The sequence below is a fragment of the Somniosus microcephalus genome, chromosome 9 (genome assembly GCF_052327205.1).
Source record: "Somniosus microcephalus isolate GS21.2 chromosome 9, FLI_Smic_1.0, whole genome shotgun sequence".
Lineage (NCBI taxonomy): Eukaryota > Metazoa > Chordata > Chondrichthyes > Squaliformes > Somniosidae > Somniosus > Somniosus microcephalus.
In genome coordinates this window covers 80,312,083-80,331,044 of record NC_140995.1, presented here as the reverse complement: position 1 = coordinate 80,331,044, position 18,962 = coordinate 80,312,083, and the positions used below count along the sequence as shown (strand labels likewise).

General features: G+C 49.4%; 1 protein-coding gene across 2 annotated transcripts in view; it reads right to left on the bottom strand.

Moving 5' to 3' along the window:
* Positions 1-18,962, bottom strand: part of pla2g7 (phospholipase A2, group VII (platelet-activating factor acetylhydrolase, plasma)) — a 176,461-nt gene that overhangs the window by 99,628 nt on the left and 57,871 nt on the right. For both annotated transcript variants that reach the window (XM_085996800.1, XM_085996801.1), the window contains exon 4: positions 14,039-14,132. In XM_085996800.1, coding sequence (XP_085852926.1) covers positions 14,039-14,132 — 94 coding nt within the window. The remainder of the gene's footprint in view (positions 1-14,038; positions 14,133-18,962) is intronic.

Below are 18,962 nucleotides of genomic sequence, written 5' to 3'. Positions count from 1 at the left end.
AGACCGGGAGCGCGAGGGAGAGTGAGAGACTGCGAGCGCGAGAGCGAGCGAGAGACTGGGAGCGCGAGAGCGAGCGAGAGACTGGGTGCGCGAGAGCGAGCGAGAGGGCGAGCGAAGAGACTGGGAGCAGCGAGAGCGAGCGAGAGACTGGGAGCGCGAGGGAGAGGGAGAGCGAGAGACTGGGAGCGCGAGAGACTGGGAGCGCAAGAGCGAGCGAGAGACTGGGAGTGCGAGGGAGAGCGAGAGACTGGGAGTGCGAGAAAGAGCGAGAGAGAGCGAGAGCGAGCGAGAAATCTGAATGACAACCAAAAACTCCCATTCCTACTGGGGGAGGAGAGAAGCTGTGTAACACTGGCGGCACACTATGTTGCAGCTTGCCATGAACAGAGCGACAACCAGTAAACCTAAGAAAAGAGTATATATAAATAATGCGAATATATATTTATACACTCAGGGATATACTTGTTTCTACACTGCATGAATAGAACTGCGTTTATGTGTTCAACCATAAATGTATTTTGATGCTTTGGCACATAAGATGTAACTTATCATGCCAATAAAGCGATTTGAATTTGAATTTAACTGGGAGTGTGAGAGAGAGAGAGAGAGACTGGGAGTGTGAGAGTGAGAGAGAGAGAGAGAGACTGGGAGTGTGAGACGAGGAGGACTGGGAGTGTGAGAGAGAGAGAGACTGGGAGTGTGAGAGAGAGAGAGACTGGGAGTGTGAGAGAGAGAGAGACTGGGAGTGTGAGAGAGAGAGAGACTGGGAGTGTGTGAGAGAGAGAGAGACTGGGAGTGTGAGAAAGAGAGAGAGAGATATATGGGATGTGAGAGAGAGAGAAAGATGGGAGTGAGAGAGAGAGAGATTGGGAGTGAGAGAAAGAGAGAGAGAGATTGGGAGTGAGAGAGAGAGATTGGGAGTGAGAGAGAGAGATGGAGAGATTGGGAGTGAGAGAGAGAGAGATTGGGAGTGAGAGAGAAGAGAGAGAGAGAGATTGGGAGTGAGAGAGAGAGATTGGGAGTGTGAGAGAGAGAGAGAGAGAGAGAGAGAGAGAGATTGGGAGTGTGAGTGTGAGTGTGAGAGTGAGAGAGAGAGATTGGGAGTGAGAGAGACAGAGAGAGAGAGAGAGAGAGAGATTGGGAGTGTGAGAGAGAGATTGGGAGTGAGAGAGACTGGCCCGCCGCGGCCGTGACCTGGTGGCTTTGGGTCGGGCTCTCGGCGGGGCTGTTGATGCCGCGGGAAGGTTTTGTGCGCGGCGGCTCCCGGCACGGCCCGCCGTGGCCGGTGACCTGGTGGCTTTGGGTCGGGCTCTGGGCGGGGCTGTTGACGCCGCGGGAAGTTTTGTGCGCGGCAGCTCCCGGCATGGCCCCGCAACTCAAGGCCCAGGCTTCCCGGGCTGCTAGGCCCGCGCCCGGCGCCGGCACAGCCGCTCGAAATGGCCGTCAAAGTAGGCGAGCCTCCGGGCGAAGGGCAGGGGATCACTTCATTTCCTACTGTTGCTAAATACAATTTAAAACTGAAATAAATTGTTATTTTCCTTAGTTCCCTAACACACAGAAAGTGTGGGAAAAAAAGCGTGAGGAATCAAGATGGCGGCCCACTCACCTCGGTTCAGAATGATAGGCCCGCCCACACATGCACCGATTGGTCGACCGTCAGAGTCACCGAAGCATAGGATTGGTCAATCGTCAAGTCACTCAACACTCAACTGTAAGGATGGCCCGCCTGCATGTGCAATGAACCCCGCCCCCGCAACGCAGCGATTGGTCAACCGTCGGTCAACTGTCAGGTCGCTCGACACACGATTGGGTCAACCTTCACGTCACTCAATGCTAATGAGCGAATCTTTTCCCATTTAATGAGCGGAATTTTGAACGTTTTTTGGATACGGTGGGCACGATTTTTGACTGACTGAAAAGTAAATACGCCTATGACCAGTCCTTAATCGTAAGATTTCTTTGTGATGTGACGCGCGTGTAGGTACGCTCTATAACTTTCGAACGTATAGAGAACGGACAGACAGACAGGACAGACGAGGTCTTATATAGATAAGACTAGCTGGGGTAAGCCCGGCGTTGCCGAGGCTTTTTCGAGGGCATGTTGTTGTTGGAAGAGAGAGAGAGAGCGACTGGGGGGGCGGCAGAGGAGAGACTGGGGGGGGAAACAGAGAGAGACTGGGGGGGGGGGGGAACAGAGAGAGACTGGGGGGGGGGGAAACAGAGTGAGACTGGGGGGAGGGGGGAACAGAGAGAGACCGGGGGGGGAGGGGGGGGGAACAGAGAAGCTCTCCCCACCACCCCCCCGCGATTTCCCGAAGCTCTCACCCCCAACCGCGATTTCCCGGCGCTCTCCCCCCCCCCCCCCCGCGATTTACCGAGGCTCTCCCCCCGCACATCCCCCCCGGCGATTTACCGAGGCTCTCCCCCCCCCCCGCGATTTCCCGAGGCTCTCCCCCCCCCGCGATTTCCCGAGGCTCTCCCCACCCCCCACCCGTGATTCTCCCGACGCTCTCCCCCCCCCCCGTGATTTCCCGAGGCTCTCCCCCCCGCGATTTCCCAAGGCTCTACCCCCCCCCCGCGATTTCCCGAGGCTCTCCCCCCCCCGGTCGATTTCCCGAGGCTCTCCCCCCCCCTGCGATTTCCCGAGGCTCTCCCCCCACCCCCCCCGCGATTTCCCGAGGCTCTCCCCCCACCCCTCCGCGATTTCCCGAGGCTCGCACCCCCCGCGATCTCCCAAGGCTGTGTGCTGGCGTCACGGGGGGCCGTGCGCATGCGTGCCGGCGTCTAGGCGGCTGCGCAACTGGCCGGCCTCTCTTTTTTTTTTAAACTCATCTTTCGCCGATTAAATAAATAAATAGAGAGCAGCAAAAGAGGAGGAGGGAGTACGAGTCGCTCGGTAGGCCCATGCAAGAAGGACGGTAGATGTGAATAGGAGGCAGGGCTCGGCTGCCGGTTAACTAAGTGGCCCCTCGGGTCGGACGCAGGCCTGGTCTCGAACGAGGAGCCAACTGCCCCGCCCACCGCGTGCGCATTTGCTAAACACAATTTAAAACACAAATAAATTGTTATTTAATTCCCTAACACATCATTAAAATATTTACCTTAGTTCCCTAACACACAGTAAGTGTGGGGGAAAAAATCATGAAAAATCAAGATGGCGGCCACTCACCTCGGTTCAGAAGGATAAGGCCCGCCCACACATTGGTCGACCGGTCAGGTCACCGAAGCGTAGGATTGGTCAATCGTCGAGTCACTCGACACTCAACTGTAGGATGGCACGCGCCAGGAACCCGCTGTCCGATTGGTCGACCTCGACGTCACACGGTCGCTAATGAGATGCTAATGAGCGGAACGCTGAACGTTTTTCGGATACCGCGGGCGGAATTTTTGTCCGGCCGAAACGGAGATACGCCTATGACCGGTCCGGAATCGCAAGCTTTCTTTTGAGGCGACGCGCGCGTCGGTACGCTCTGCAACTTTCAAACGTATAGAGAACGGACAGACAGACATCGGGACAGACAGACAGAAGAGCCGCTTTATATATATACACTAGCTGAAGTGCCCGGCGGTGCCGAGGCTTTTTCGAGGGAATGTTGTTGTTGGAAGAGAGAGAGAGAGCGACTGGGGGGAAGAGAGAGAGCAACTGGGGGGAAGAGAGGGAGGGGAGGGGGGGGAGGGGGGGAGGAAGGGGAAGGGAGGGAGGGGGGAGGGCGGGGAAGGGAGGGCGGGGGGGGAGGAAGGGAGGGCAGGGGGGGAGGGAGGGGGGGAAAGGGAGGGCGGGGGGCGCCCCCCCCTCGAGGTGAAGACCGCCGATTGCGCGCGCAGCAGGAGCTGAGACGCGGCGTGTCTCTCGGCCGGTGGGCCCGGTTGCCAGGGCAACCGTGACGCTGACCAAGCCAGAGAGAGAGAGACGCCGTGTCTCAGCTGCTCCTGCTGCGCGCGCGGCAACCCCACCACCCCCCCCCGAGGGTCGCGGCCCCCCCACCAGGTGAAGACCGCCGATTGCGGCCGTGCGAGACGTCCGGCGGGCCCGGTTGCCAGGGTAACGCTGGACGCTCAGCAAGCCCCGCCCCCCGGCCGAGCCAGAGACGTCTCAGCTCCTGCTGTGCACGCACCCTAGCGGCGCTGGGCTGAGGCTCGGCCCTCCAGCCTTCGAGTGGGGCCGGGAGGTGCCTAGCTCGGGCGTGGGTGCGGAGGAGACGCCAAGGCTTCTAGGCCTACCTGGAAAAACGGGAAAGGTAGGAAAATTAATGAGATTAGATAAGTTAATTACTTTCTAAATCATTTTTTTTTAAACAATATGGGGCTAGATTTTCAGTTGCTAGCGCCAGCAGTTAGCGCCTTAAGAGAAGTGATTTTCGGGCGCTATGCGTGTAGCGCCCGTGTGCAGCGCAGATTGCGCCCCGCCCCAAATTAAGTTGCCCGTTAGCGCCGGCACAAAGTTTAGCGCCCGCCCGGATGCGCGCGCAGAAAATGACGTCACATCCTCGTGCAACGCCCTTTGGCCGCCCCGATTCCAAACTTCAGTCGGACTGCCCCATTGTGCGGCTGGCGATGGAGCATTTGGAAAAAGGAACGCAGCACAACCAGCGCGGGCCCCGGGGGGCGCAAATTAAAGGGGACGTGCTCTCCAGTATAAAGGCCAGCCTTTTTTCAGAAAACACTTTTGTGCAACGCATTTCTGGAGACACAACAAGGAGGATAGCTAACTGGTTTCAAGCAGCAAGAGCTCAGGTATTTTTGGACTCAGGCCAGAGCGCTGCAAGTGGCCTTTTGGAAATTTGAGTGTTTGCCAGGATTTGATGGGGGTTGCATGGGGTGCCAACGCGGAGCTGCAGCTCCATGTCCGTAGGGCTCGCAGACGCATTGTGAGAGGGGCAGCCCTGGCTAGAGGCAGAGGGGGCTACAGGCGTCGGCCACGTAGGCCTTACCCAGTCAGGCTATACCGCCAGCAGCGCTCCTACCTAAACATGAGTGCCGCACGATGTGTTAAAAGGCTCCGATTCCGAAAGGAGGTGATTGCAGAGATCTGCCACCTGCTTCGCCGAGATCTGCGGCCAAAGCTCAGGTGCAGGAGGTCTCTGTCGGTGGAAGTGAAGGTGACGGTGGCATTGCACTTCTATGCCACCGGCTCCTTCCAATACGCTGCTGGGGACATCGCAAACACCTCCCAGTACGGCGCGCATCGCTGCATCCGCCAGGTGACCGAAGCACTGTTCAGAAGGAGAAGCCAATTCATCTCCTTCCCCATGGCCCTGGAGAGCCAGCATCAGCGCGCATTGGGATTTTCCAGACTCGGGGAATTCCCCTTGGTGCAGGGCGCCATTGACTGTACGCATGTGGCTTTGCGGGCCCCTCTGGAGCATGGCGAGCAGTATCGCAACAGGAAGGGCTACCATTCTCTGAATGTGCAACTGGTGTGTGACCACAAGCAGCGCATCATGGCAGTCAATGCCAGCTTCCCAGGCAGCAGCTACGATGCCTTTATCCTGCGGCAGAGTACTGTGCATGACATGTTCCAGTCACAGCCTCCCCCAAGAGGATGGCTACTCGGGGACAAAGGCTATCCTTTGTGCACCTGGCTCATGACCCCACTCCGCGCGCCCAGGACCGCTGCTGAAGAGGCCTACAACGAGAGCCATCAAACCACCCGCAACATCATCGAGCTAACTATTGGGGTCCTCAAGCAGCGGTTCCGCTGCCTTGATCGCTCCGGAGGAGCTCTCCAGTATTCGCCGGACCGGGTCTCCCAATTTGAGGTGGTTTGCAGCATGCTACACAACCTGGCTATCCGCAGGACTCAGGCACTGCCACCTGACGTTGGACCAGCACCTCAGGAGGAGGAGCAGGAGGAGCATGAGGAGGAGGAGGAGGAGGAGCAGGAGTACGTTCCCAGGAGGGAGCGACCAGGGCCAAGGGCCGCATGACGCCACCTTATTACACGGTACTTCTAAGCCCCCTGTCAGGGAATGGCCAGGGGCCATGAGGGAAGATGCATGCAGCCGCTCCGCAAGCCCTCAGCCGGCGAAGCCAACAAACACTAAGAAGAACAAACATGGAGACTGCATGAATAAAGATAATTTTTTATTACACAAAAATGAAAAGCCCTTCCCACATGAATCCCCAAAAACAATAAACGGGCCCCACAAAAAGCCCAACAAACGACTCACTCCCACAAACTGGGGAGGAGTCACTCCACCTTTCTTCAAACCGGGCCTCAACGTCGGCCTAACGCAAAAAATAAGCCCTCCAACAACACAACCATGGGCAAAATAAAGATGGCCACCGCCATATAAAAGGAAAGCTGGCCACACCCTCTACTGAGTGGCCCGCGAGGGTGAGACCTTGCCCAGCCTTTTGCCTCCCCTGCCCGGCCTGCTGCTCCTTCGCAAGCTCTGCCCAGTGGCTGCTGCGAGGCTGGGGGAAGGCGCCTGAGGCTCAGATGTCCTTCCGCCAGATGCCGCTGGGGGGCGGCCTACACGGCGTTTGGGCCTCGAGGGGCCGATTGCTGAGTGGCGCACCTGAGCCTGGCCACCATCAGCTGCAGCCGTTTGCCCTTGACGCCCCAGTGGGGGAATGGCGGCGATGGATGGCGCAATGTGGGCCAGCTGGCGTCTGGGATGCGCTGGCTGGTGCTGTGGTGCGGTGGCACTCGGCCGGGCCCGCACTGCAGGATCCGCAACAATCAGCCGAGGGGCGGCTTGCTGGGATGGTCCAGCGCGGCAGCTGCCCTGGCGATGCCTGCCTGAGACAGCGCGTGCGGCAGCAGTGAGTCCCCCTGTTGTCCTGGTGTGCGCGCGCATCACATCCGCCAGTGTCTTGACGGCATCAGTCAGCATGCGGCCACTCACGGCAGTTGCTGCCCCGAACTCGCGCACACTGGTCGCCAGTGACTCGATGGCCTCAGGCATGCGCCCCACCACGCTCATGAGCTCCGTGTGGCGCCGGTCTGAATCCTCGGCCATATTATCCAGCTTCCGCACCTCCTCCGAGGTGAAGGTGTCCGGACTGGAGTCGCGACTCTCCCGCTGGGGTGGAGGGGGCCGAACTAGGGGACCCTTGCCACGTTGGTGGCGGCGAGTGTGCCGATCAGCAGCACTCCCCTCTGATCCTTCCCCCCTTTGGGGGGAAGGCCGCGGGCCACGCGCACCGCTCCTGGGTGGCTGGACGCCACTGGTCCCAGAAGCTGCATTGCCCTGCGACAGCTCCTCCAGGCACTCGTCCAGTGAGGAGGTGTCAAGCATTTCCTCCTCTCCTGCGGGACGTGACTGTTCCCCCGATGGTCCGGCTTGCTCCTCCTCCTCCTCCTGCTCGGAGGTGCTGTCACTGGCAGCTTCAGGGTCCTGGTCGTCACCAGCTGAAAGCAGGAAAGCACAAGAGTAGCTTCAGAGTGAGGAGACGGCGTCAGCGAGGGAGTTAGGTGGTATTCAGCGCATTGGTGGGACAGTGGCAAAGGAGGTAGCTCGGATGGGCCAGTGCGACGCGAGAGGGCCAAAAGGCGAGGTCCTTACCATTGCCGGGCAGTGGAGGGTCGGCTACTCCGCACGCTGTGGGGACGAGCACACGGGCTCCCATGAGCACACACACGTGCTCCTCCAGCCGAGTGAGCTTCTGCAGCTTGGCGCGGCCACCCCTGGCACGGGCCTGGTGATTAAAGGCTACTTTAGCCTGCAAGAGAAAGGACGGGCTGTAAGTGCGCAGTGTAGCCCTGATGTAGTGTGCACTGCCTCCCATGGTGGAATAGCTTGGACAGAGTGAAGCCCTGATGTAGTGTGCACAGCCTCCCATGGTGGAATAGCTTGGCCAGAGTGTAGAGTGACGAATGGCCAATTGATGCTCATGACTGTCCCAATGCTGCTGGCTGAGGGCTGGCCAATAGGACTTTCAGCTCCCTTTGCCCATCATGTCAGGAGTACAAGCAAGGATGAGGAGGAGACTGGAAAGGGTACTCACCCTGACAATCCTGGTCAGGTCGTTGTATTTTTTACGACATTGTTTGTGGGTCCTGGGGTCATCGCCGGTGAACGTCACCCGCTGGGCGATCTGCTTCCAGGCTTTGGTGTAGTCGTGGTGGGTTGGATTCCTCCCACTCTCTGGGAACAAGATCTTGTGCCTCACCTCCAGAGCTGTGACCATTATGTCCAGATCACCCTCTGAGAAGCGCAGGGCACGCTGACGGGCCTTCTCTGACGTTGCCATGACTCCCTGGGGCTGAGCAGCAGTGTTGAGGCCTCTTTGCAAGGCTGCAGTGTGCAGGGCGTGGCAGCAGACCAATTCGTCCCTTCCCCCTTTAAGAGCTGGTCGGCGCCACGGGGTCTGCTGTCAGTCCAAAAATGACCGCACCCGCGCTGCGCCCCGCCTGGGCGCTATCCCTCTGGACCGCCGGCTTAGCACCTAAAGATAGTAGTGGAACGCCTCTTTTAGCGCTCCACCAACCTTTCGGGCGAAGCCACTGAATTTCCTGCAACGGGGCGCTACTTTGGGGCGGGCGCTAACTTCGGGCGGGCGCTAAGGTTAGCGCCCCAAAACTGCCTATACTGAAAATCTAGCCCTATGTGTTTTAAAAGCAACGTTTTTTTTTAAGACGCAGAAAGCGGGAAAAAGAAAGGAAAAGTTTGGAATCAAGATGGCGGCAACTCACCTCGGTTCAGAACGATAAAGCCCGGCCACACGCGCACCGATTGGCCCGGCGGCACACGCCAGCAACCCGGCGTACGATTGGTCGAGCTCGAGGTCACTCTGTCGCTAATGAGCGGATAATGAGATGCTAATGAGTGGAACGTTGAAGGTTTTTGGGATACCGCGGGCGGGATTTTAGCCCGGCCGAAACGTAAATACGCTTAAAACCGTCTCGGAAGCGTAAGCTTTCTTTGGAGGTAACGCGCGCGTAGGTACGCCCTGTAACTTTCGAGTGCATACCCATAAGCACACGCGATAGACAGATAGACAGACAGACAGACGTACCGATTTATATATATATATATAGATAGATAGATAGATAGAGATAGATAGATGGATGAAGATAGATATATCTCAATCTATTTGCTCTTTTAATTGCTTCTCCATGTTGTATTGACATTCAGAGTCTCCCGATGCTAATTCTAATCCCCAATTTTATACTTGTGTTGCTCGTTTTTTCTTCTAATATGTAATAGAGTCATAGAGTTATACAGCAACGAAAGAGGCCATTCGGCCCATCATGCCCTATCTATTCTAATCCCATTTTCCAGCACTTGGTCCGTAGCCTTGTATGCTATGGCATTTCAAGTGCTCATCTAAATGCTTCTTGAATGTTGTGAGGGTTCCTGCCTCTACCACCCTTTCAGGCAGTGAGTTCCAGATTCCAACCACCCTCTGGGTAAAAAAGTTTTTCCTCAAATCCCCTCTAAACCTCCTGCCCCTTACCTTGAAACTATGCCCCCTGGTTATTGACCCCTCTAAGGGGAAATGTTCCTTTCTATCTACCCTATCTATGCCCCTCCTAATTTTGTTCACCTCAATCAGGTTCCCCCTCAGCTCTAAGGAAAACAACCCCAGCCTGTCCAGTCTCTCTTCATAGCTGTAAGCACTCCAGCCCAGGTAACATCCTGGTGAATCTCCTCTGCACCCTCTCTAATGCAATCACATCCCTCCTATAGTGTGGCGACCAGAACTGCACACAGTATTCCAGCTGTGGCCTAATGAGTGTTTTGTACAGCTCCATCATAACCTCCCTGCTCTTATATTCTATGCCTCGGCTAATGAAGGCAAGTATTCCATATGCATTTTTAACCACCTTATCTACCTATCCTGCTGCCTTCAGGGATCTATGTACATGCACACCAAGGTCCCTCTGATCCTCTGTCCTTCCTAGGGTCCTACCATTCATTGTTTATTCCCTTGCCTTGTTAGTCCTCCCAAAATGCATCACCTCACACTTTTCAGGGTTAAATTCCATTTGCCACTGTTCTGCCCATCTAACCAACCCGTCTATATCATCCTGTAGCCTGAGGCTTCCCTCCTCGCTATTTACCACTCCACCAATTTTCGTGTCATCTGCAAACTTACTGATCATACCTCCTACATTCATATCTAAATCATTAATGTATAATACAAACAGCAAGGGACCCAGCACCGATCCCTGCGGTACACCACTGGACACAGGCTTCCAGTCACAAAAACAACCTTCAACCACCACCCTCTGCTCCTTCCACTAAGCCAATTTTGGATCCAATGTGCCAAATTGCCCTGGATCCCATGGGCTCTTACCTTCTTGACCAGTCTCCCATGCGGGACTTTGTCAAAAGCCTTACTGAAGTCCATGTAGACTACATCAACTGCACTACCCTCATCCACACACCTAGTCACCCCCTCGAAAAATTCAATCAAATTGGTAATAGCATGTGTCAGCATTACGTTTAATTTGCCATTTACCTGCCCAATTACATAACAAACCTAAAACCATCTGCTGCAAAATGTTAACTGCATCCTCCATTCCTGCTGCACTTTCTATTTTAGTGTCAGCTGCAAATTTAACAAGCTTACAATAGATTTCTGCATCCAGGTCATTTATGGAGATGAGAAACAAGCATCCAAAGCATTGACACTGCAGACTCTGAATGTCAAGACAACATGGAGGTGTAATTAAAAAGAGCAAATAGACCAAGATATGCAGTCAACTCAACACTCTTTCCAGCCACACCCACGCCCCTTCCCTCCCTGTCCCCAAGTCTGATAAGACGCTTTTTACAAGTAATCGGTTTCCTATTTTTATCCAGTTTCTTATCCATGACACATTCTAATCTGGATTCCTATGACTTGTAATTTCATTAGCAAATAGTCTTTCATGTGGGACTTTGTCAAAGGCTTCTGGAAGTTCAAACAAACCACATCTTAGGATATTTTGCTTGCAACATCCTCAGAGTAGAGGTTTGCAAGCAGGACCAAGCCCTCCTAAATCCATGCTGACAGTTACTTAATAAGCTATTACTACACAGTTACTCCTTCAACCTACTCTTTTGTATAGATTTCATTATTTATCCCATATCGACGTTACCTTGTTCAAATACAGACACTGCTTGCTTGCTAACAATCCTTCGGAACCTTTCCAGTATCCAATATATCACTCATTGCAGTAGCCAGTGCCCCACAAATTTCCGCGTGGGATATATGCTATCTGGCCCAGGTGATTTATTAATCTTCAGTACGTTTAAACCATTGTGCTAACTTCCTGCACATCCTTATTCTGTACATATGTGCTACTGCTCCTCCCCGTCCTCCATCTCTTTAGTTACTGAACAATCTATCCCCGAATATTGAATTTGCTCCCATCTCTTCTGGTGAACCACATTCCCACTATGATGCTCCTTCTGCTGCAGTTACTTCCAATGCTAGAATTTTATTCCTAATGGTTCTAGCATTCAGGCAAAAGCATTTAATTGTGCAACTTACTTTTATCTTAAGTTTTTTTTTAGCCTCTTTCACTGTTATTATTCATAAATTTATTTCCTGATGTATCTTATCTTTCCTTTTCCCATGACTTCCCTCCAAGTTCTGCTTATTCATTGTGACCGTCTCAACTCCTCCCCTTTTGACAAATGGCTATGGTTTTTCACCAGTTGAAAAGCTTGCCTCAAAATGTGTTCCTTATACGATTCTAGTAAATTAATACTAAGTTGTTAGCGTTTGTTAAAAAAAAAATAATTTTGGCTTGTTCTGATCAGTCAATTTTAAACACTCTGCTGTAGCACAGAACTGGTTTGATAATTGTTTTCAGTGTGCTCTGTGAAGTTCATGTTACAGCATGGCCACTCCCTCACTGGACTATTCACAGATGGCTCTCACCGCTCTACCCTGTTGGTAGCAAGGGGGATGTGTGGCCCTGCAGATAGAACAAACTGCTGGAGACAGACATTGCATTTGCTAGATAACAAAGTTTGAGTAAACTGCCACCCACCCACATCAGCCCATTGCAGTGATGTGAAGAACGTGAACGTGCCTAGTTCAGCAGCAGACAGTGAGAAGCTGTGGAATGGTGGTATAATATATTCCACTCTTCTCCTCTCCTCCCATTTCCTGCCCTGATATGGCAAGAATTACAACATGCCCAGGTTGTGGAGCAATAAGCACAATGAAATCTCAACGTAGGAGGTTAGAATAAACAAAAAGTTTAATTACAGCCAGACTTAGATTGCACAAGCACTGACTAAACTTAGCAACAAGATGAATGCTTACATATTGTACATGCTGACTGGTTTGCCATTGCCAGCTATTATTTCAACTGAAGGGAGTATTATCTGAGGTACTGCTGTGTGAGGAATGAGATCAGAAACATTGGTGATAAAACATTTCTATAGTTGTCAACCACCAACAAACTTAGCTCATTAATAATCACTGGGACGTCGAGATGATCCTATATATTCCTATGCAAAAAAACACTAAAGGATACCAGGACAGTGGTGTGACAATGAAAAAAATAGGTGGTCACAGATGAAGGTTTGTGTGTTCACTTTTTTTTGTCCCCAGAAGTGGGGGAGGGAGGGTTCCAGACATAAAACAGTAAAAATATCTAAGTTATTTTATTACCCTACTTCTCTCATTCCCAGGATAATCGATGAAAATGATCAATATTGATGTATGAAATGCTTTGTAACTAAAAAATGTATAGCAATTCGAAACAAAGTGCAGCATCACAAACGTTTACATGTTGTAGCCAAATTTAATAATGGTGCTTCTCTAAATTGCTTTGCATCATTTGTAAAAAAAATTCTCTAATATAGAAAATCTCTTGCAGGCTTCATTTCTAGCTTTCTGGAAGTTGGCTGCAGGATCAAATCAGGCACAGCAGGGGAGCACTGGTTTGGCTTTCATTCATAGAAATCTGATAGCAATTGCGCAACATCCTGACAAATAGCAGAGTTTAAAAGCAGAGCACGAGTTGCTCAAGTTCCACAGGGAGCAGAGAATGCAGAGTTGAGTTGGGCAGGGAAGAACGGTGGCAGTCGGATGCAATGGGGAGCAACAGCTGTAAAGTTGAATTGGGTGGGTTGGGAATTATCAGCTGCAGATTCAGGTTGGGTTGAGCATGGAGAAGTGAGAGCAGAATAAGGTTGAGTCAGGACTACACACCCTCCTGTGCATACATTGCGATGGAGGGCAGATCGTTCAGTAGATTCTGAGCATTATAGTTCAGTCATTTGGCAAAATTCCCAGGGCCTTGGAAAGGCTTCTTTGAAATATTCTAAGGCAGTTTGTGTGGGGTTAGAACCAAGAGGTGTGGTTGGAATGAATATGAATCCAATGGTTTTCCATGGGGAAAGTGCTACAGTGAATAGAAGATGTAACAATTTTTTTCACAATTATTCCATTTTTTCCTCATGTTATAAATTTAATTTTTGTGGCATGTATAGTGGATCAGCAACCAGCATAGTTGCAGAACAAATTTGAAAAAAAAAAATTCTGAATACAAATTTTTGACCCCTTTGATAAATGAAATTGAATGAATTAGGAAGGTGCCCTACGAACAATTTTCCCACTTCCTGCAGACAGAGCAAGTACAAAATTATAGATACACTAGTGGACTTTCTTTGGCACTGCTCGCAGCGAGTTGTGAATATAGTTCAGTCAAAACTATACATTGAAAAGAAGGGTCCCAAGAGGCAAATGTAACAGATTTTGAGTGACTGGTGCTAAATGCAAGGCTTATATTAAAAAGGTATACAAGTGGACAGATGAAAAAATAATGGCAAAGCAAACAAAATTAACAAGAAGAGTTCAAAAGTTATAGAAATTAATCATGAGCATTTTAAATCACACACAATAGTTTCAATAGAGCTCAACAGGATGACATTTTTTAGTGATATTAGTGAAAGTGAACCACTGAATAAATATTTTGACACATGTACAGTAGTTTGGGGTAGTGATTAAGGGTCACTATGTGAAATTACAGATTGTAATTACTGTGCATCAAGATTATTTTGCTCCCTATTGATGAATGGATGAAGCTCCTTAAAGAAGAAATGCTGCAATTGTTAATGATCTTAAAATGCAATAGTTTTACCTGAAAGCTCCAAGGCCATGGGAGAAAATGACTAGGGGATATTTTCCATCAGATTTAAATGGGGCATCCCACTCAGCAGGAACTCTGTACGACCCTGGCAAGAAAACAAATGATTCAACTCTACTGCCAAGATAAAGCTGGTGCTGGAATGTTCTGTCAACTTTCCTTGTTATGTCTAATGTAGCTGAAAGCAAATCATTCAATGAGAGGAATAATGTTGGTTTTGAAGCCCTGCGCCTTAACTTAGCTATTAAAAAGGTTTGTATTATTTTGCAAATGAGCAAACTAAAATAACTTGTTAAAAAAACTTACCAAAAAGAACAAAATGCTAGTAACTTGCTGATGTATGTAGAATAAAACTGGTCATTTCATAGTCCACTTCTCAAATCATTTCAAAATTTCCAAACAATTTCAATATAACTCATCTGATTTTGTATCATACAGATGTGATCTGGGGGTACATTTTATAAATGACAGCTTCAGGTATAGTTTCATGCAACAATTTCAGTGAATATCAGAAATGCGAGCATGAAGGTCAACGATTCCGTTCAATAATTTTGGACTACGGAGCAAATGATCTCAACTTTTCAGATGAAGCAATCCACTGGGTCCTCACTTTTGGTATTGGAGGTGAAAATAGGGAAGGGGAGGGAGAGCGGAAAAAGGGAGTGAGTCGGAGGGGATCTTTAATTGAGAAAAGAATCCTAGAGTTGGTTGTTCCCCTCCAGCAAAATCCTGAAGTAGTGCAAAGAATTTGCAGATGATATGAAACTCCGAAATGTAACAAACAATGAGGATAGTAATGAACCTCAGGAGGCCATAAACAGACTGGTGAAATGGGCAGACATATGGCAGATGAAATTTAATGCAAAGAAGTGTGAAGCGATGCATTTTGCAAGGCAATATAAACTAAAATGGTACAATTTTAAAGAGGGTGCAGGAACAGAGACACCTGTGGATGTAGGTACACAAATCTTTGAAACATAGAAACACAGAAGATAAGAGCAGGAGTAGGCCATTTGGCCCTTTGAGCCTGCTCCGCCATTTAATGAGATCATGGCTGATCATCCAAACTCAGTACCCTGTCCCTGCTTTCTCCCCATATCCCTTTAGCCTTAAGAAATATATCTAACTCCTTCTTGAATATATTTAATGAATTGGCCTCAACTGCCTTCTGTGGTAGAGAATTCCACAGGTTCACCACTCTCTGGGTGAAGAAATTCCTCCTCATTTCTGTCCTAAATGGCTTACCCCTTATCCTTAGACTGTGACCCCTGGTTCTGGACTCCCCCGCCATCAGGAACATCCTTCCTGCATCTAGTCCTGTTAGAATTTTATAAGTTTCAATGAGATCCCCTCTCATTCTTCTAAACTCTAGCGAATATAAGCCTAATCGACCCAATCTCTCCTCATAAATCATTCCTGCCATCCCAGGTATCAGTCTGGTGAATCTTCGGTGCACTCCCTCCATGGCAAGAACATCCTTCCTCAGATAAGGCGACCAAAACTGCACACAATACTCAAGGTGTGGTCTCACCTGTACAAGACATCCTTGCTCCTGTACTCAAATCCTCTCGCTATGAAGGCCAACATACCATTTGCCTTCTTAACCGCCTGCTGCACCTGCATGCTTACATTCAGCGACTGGTGCACAAGGACACCCAGGTCTCGTAGCACTTCCCCTTTTCCCAATCTATTGCCATTCAGATAATAATCTGCCTTCCTGTTTTTGCCACCGAAGTGGATAACCTCGCATTTATCCACATTATACTGCATTTGCCATGCGTCTGCCCAATCACCCAACCTGTCCAAATCTTACTGGAGTTTCTCTGCATCCTCCTCACAGCACACACGCCCACCCAGCTTTGTGTCGTCTGCAAACTTGGAGATATTACATCTAGTTCCCTCGTCTAGATCATTTATATATATTGTGAATAGCTGGGGTCCTAGCACCGATCCCTGCGGTACCCCACTAGTCACTGCCTGCCACTCGGAAATATTGGTCCACTCAAAAAAAATTCCAGTAGATTAGTCAAGCATGATTTACCTTTTGTAAATCCATGTTGACTTTGTCCAATCCCGTCACTGTTTTCCAAGTGCTCTGCTATTACATCTTTTATAATGGACTCTAGCATTTTCCCCACTACCGGTCAGACTTACCGGTCTATAATTCCCCATTTTCTCTCTACTACCTTTTTTGAATAGTGGGGTTACATTAGCTACCCTCCAATCCATGGGAACTATTCCAGAGTCTATAGAATTTTGGAAGATGACCAGCAATGCATCTACTATTTCTAGGGCCACTTCCTTAAGTACCCTAGGATGTAGATGATCAGGCCCTGGGGATTTATCGGCCTTCAATCCCGTCAATTTCCCTAACACCATTTCCCTACAAACACTGATGTCATTCAATTCCTCCCTCTCATTAGACCCTATGTTCCCTGACATCTCTGGGAGGTTATTTGTGTCCTCCTTTGTGAAGACAGAGCCAAAGTATGTATTTAATTGGTCTGCCATTTATTTGTTCCCCATTATAAATTCCCCCGAATCTGACTGCAAGGGACCTACGCTTGACTTCACCAATCTTTTTCTCTTCACATATCTATAGAAGGTTTTACAGTCAGTTTTTATGTTCCCTGCAAGCTTACTCTCAATCTATTTTGCCCCTCTTAATCCCTTTGTCCTCCTTTGCCGAATCCGAAACTGCTCCCAATCTTCAGGTTTGCTGCTTTTTCTGGCCAAATTATATGTCCTCTCCTTGGATCTTATGCTATCCCTAATTTCCCTTGTTAACCACAGTTGAGTCACCATTTTTGTTTTATTTTTATGCCAAACAGGGATGAACAAATTCTGTAGTTCATCCATCCATGCGATCTTTAAATGTTTGCCATTGCCTATCCACCATCAACCCTTTAAGTAACGTTCCCCAATCAATCCTAGCCAACTCGTGCCTCATAACATCGTAGTTTCCTTTATTTAAATTCAGGACACTAGTCTCTGAATCAACTACTTCACTCTCCATTTTAGTGAAGAATTCTATCATATTATGATCGCTCCTCTGCAAGGGGCCTCGCACAACAAGATTGCTAATTAATCCTTTCTCATTACATAATACCCAGTCTAAGATGGCCTGATCTCTAGTTGGTTCCTCGACATATTGGTCCAGGAAACCATCCTGTATACATTCTAGGAATTCCTCCTCCACAGTATTGTTACTAATTTAGTTAGCCCAATCTATATGTAGATTAAAGTCACCTATGATAACTGCTGTGCCTTTATTGCACACGTCTCTAATTTCCCATTTAATGCCATCCCCAACCTCCGCATTACTGTTTTTTAGGTCTGTATACAACTCCCACTAACGTTTTCTGACCCTTGGTATTTCTCAGCTCTGCCCATACAGATTCCACATCATCAGAGCTAATATCCTTCCTTTCTATTGTGTTAATCTCCTCTTTAACCAGCAATGCTACCCCACCTCCTTTTCCTGTCCTTCCTGAATATTGAATAGCCCTGGATGTTGAATTCCCAGACTTGGTCATCCTGGAGCCATGTCTCCGTAATCCCAATTATATCATATTCGTTTACATCCATTTGCGCAGGTAATTCATCCACCTTATTACGAATGCTCTTTGCATTAAGACACAAAGCCTTCAGGCTTGATTTTTTAACACTCTTAGTCCTTTTAGAATTATTTACTGTGGCCCTGTTTGATTTACACCCTGGATTTCTCTGCCTTCCACTTTTGCTTTTCTCCTTCCTGTCTTTTGTTTCTATCCTTGCTTCCCTTTCCTCTGTCTCCCTGCACAGGTTCCCAACCCCCTTAGTTTAAACCCTCCCCAACAGCACTAGCAAACACTCCCCCTAGGACATCGGTTCCAGTCCCACCCAGGTGCACACCGTCCAGTTTGTACTGGTCCCACCTCCCCCAGAACCGGTTCTAATTTCCCAGGACTTTGAATCCCTCCCCCTTGCACCATTCCTCTAGCCATGTGTTCATCTGAAATATCCTTCTATTTCTACTCTGACTAGCATGTGGCACTGGTAGCAATCCTGAGATTACTACCTTTGAGCTCCTATTTTTTTTAAATTTACCTCCTAACTCCCTATATTCAGCTTTTAGGACCTCATCCCATTTTTTACCTATATCCTTGGTATCTATATGCACGACAACTGGCTGTTCACCCTCCCCCTCCAGAATGCCCTGCAGCCGCTCAGAGACATCCTTGACCCTTGCACCAGGGAGACAACATACCATCCTGGAGTCTCGTTTGCGGCCACAGAAATGCCTATCTATTCCCCTTACAATAGTGGCAGGACAAGTTGACAAGGCTGTTAAAAATGCATAAGGTCCTGGGCTTTATTAATAGAAGAATGGCGTACAAAAGCAAAGAAGTTATGCTAAACCTTTATAAAACACTGGTTAGGCCTTAGCTGGAGAAACGTGTCCAATTCTGGGCACCACACTTTAGGAAGGATGTCAAGGCCTTAGAGAGGATGCACAGGTGATTTACTAGAATGGTACCAGGGATGAGGGACTTCAGTTATGTGAAGAGACTGGAGAAGCTGGGGTTGTTCTCCTTAGAGCAGAGGAGGTTAAGAGGAGATTTGAGAGGTGTTCACCAGTGGCAGAAGGGTCGGTAACCATAGGACACAGATTCATAGAGGCAATGAGGTAACTTTTTTTTTAAAATTTTTTATATAAACACAGCAAGATGTGATCTGGATTGTACTGCATGGCTACAAGTCTGTGATAGAATGCGTCATAAGTGCCAAAACACAGTTCAAGGTATGCTGTTGACAAAGAAATCGTGAGCAGTATTAGTCAAGGAAATTGAGGTCTGGTGATGGAGAAAGGAAAGTAACATGGGGCTTGGTGATCATTGAAGAAATTGCAAGCTTGAAGGTGGTTTGAGAGTCCAAG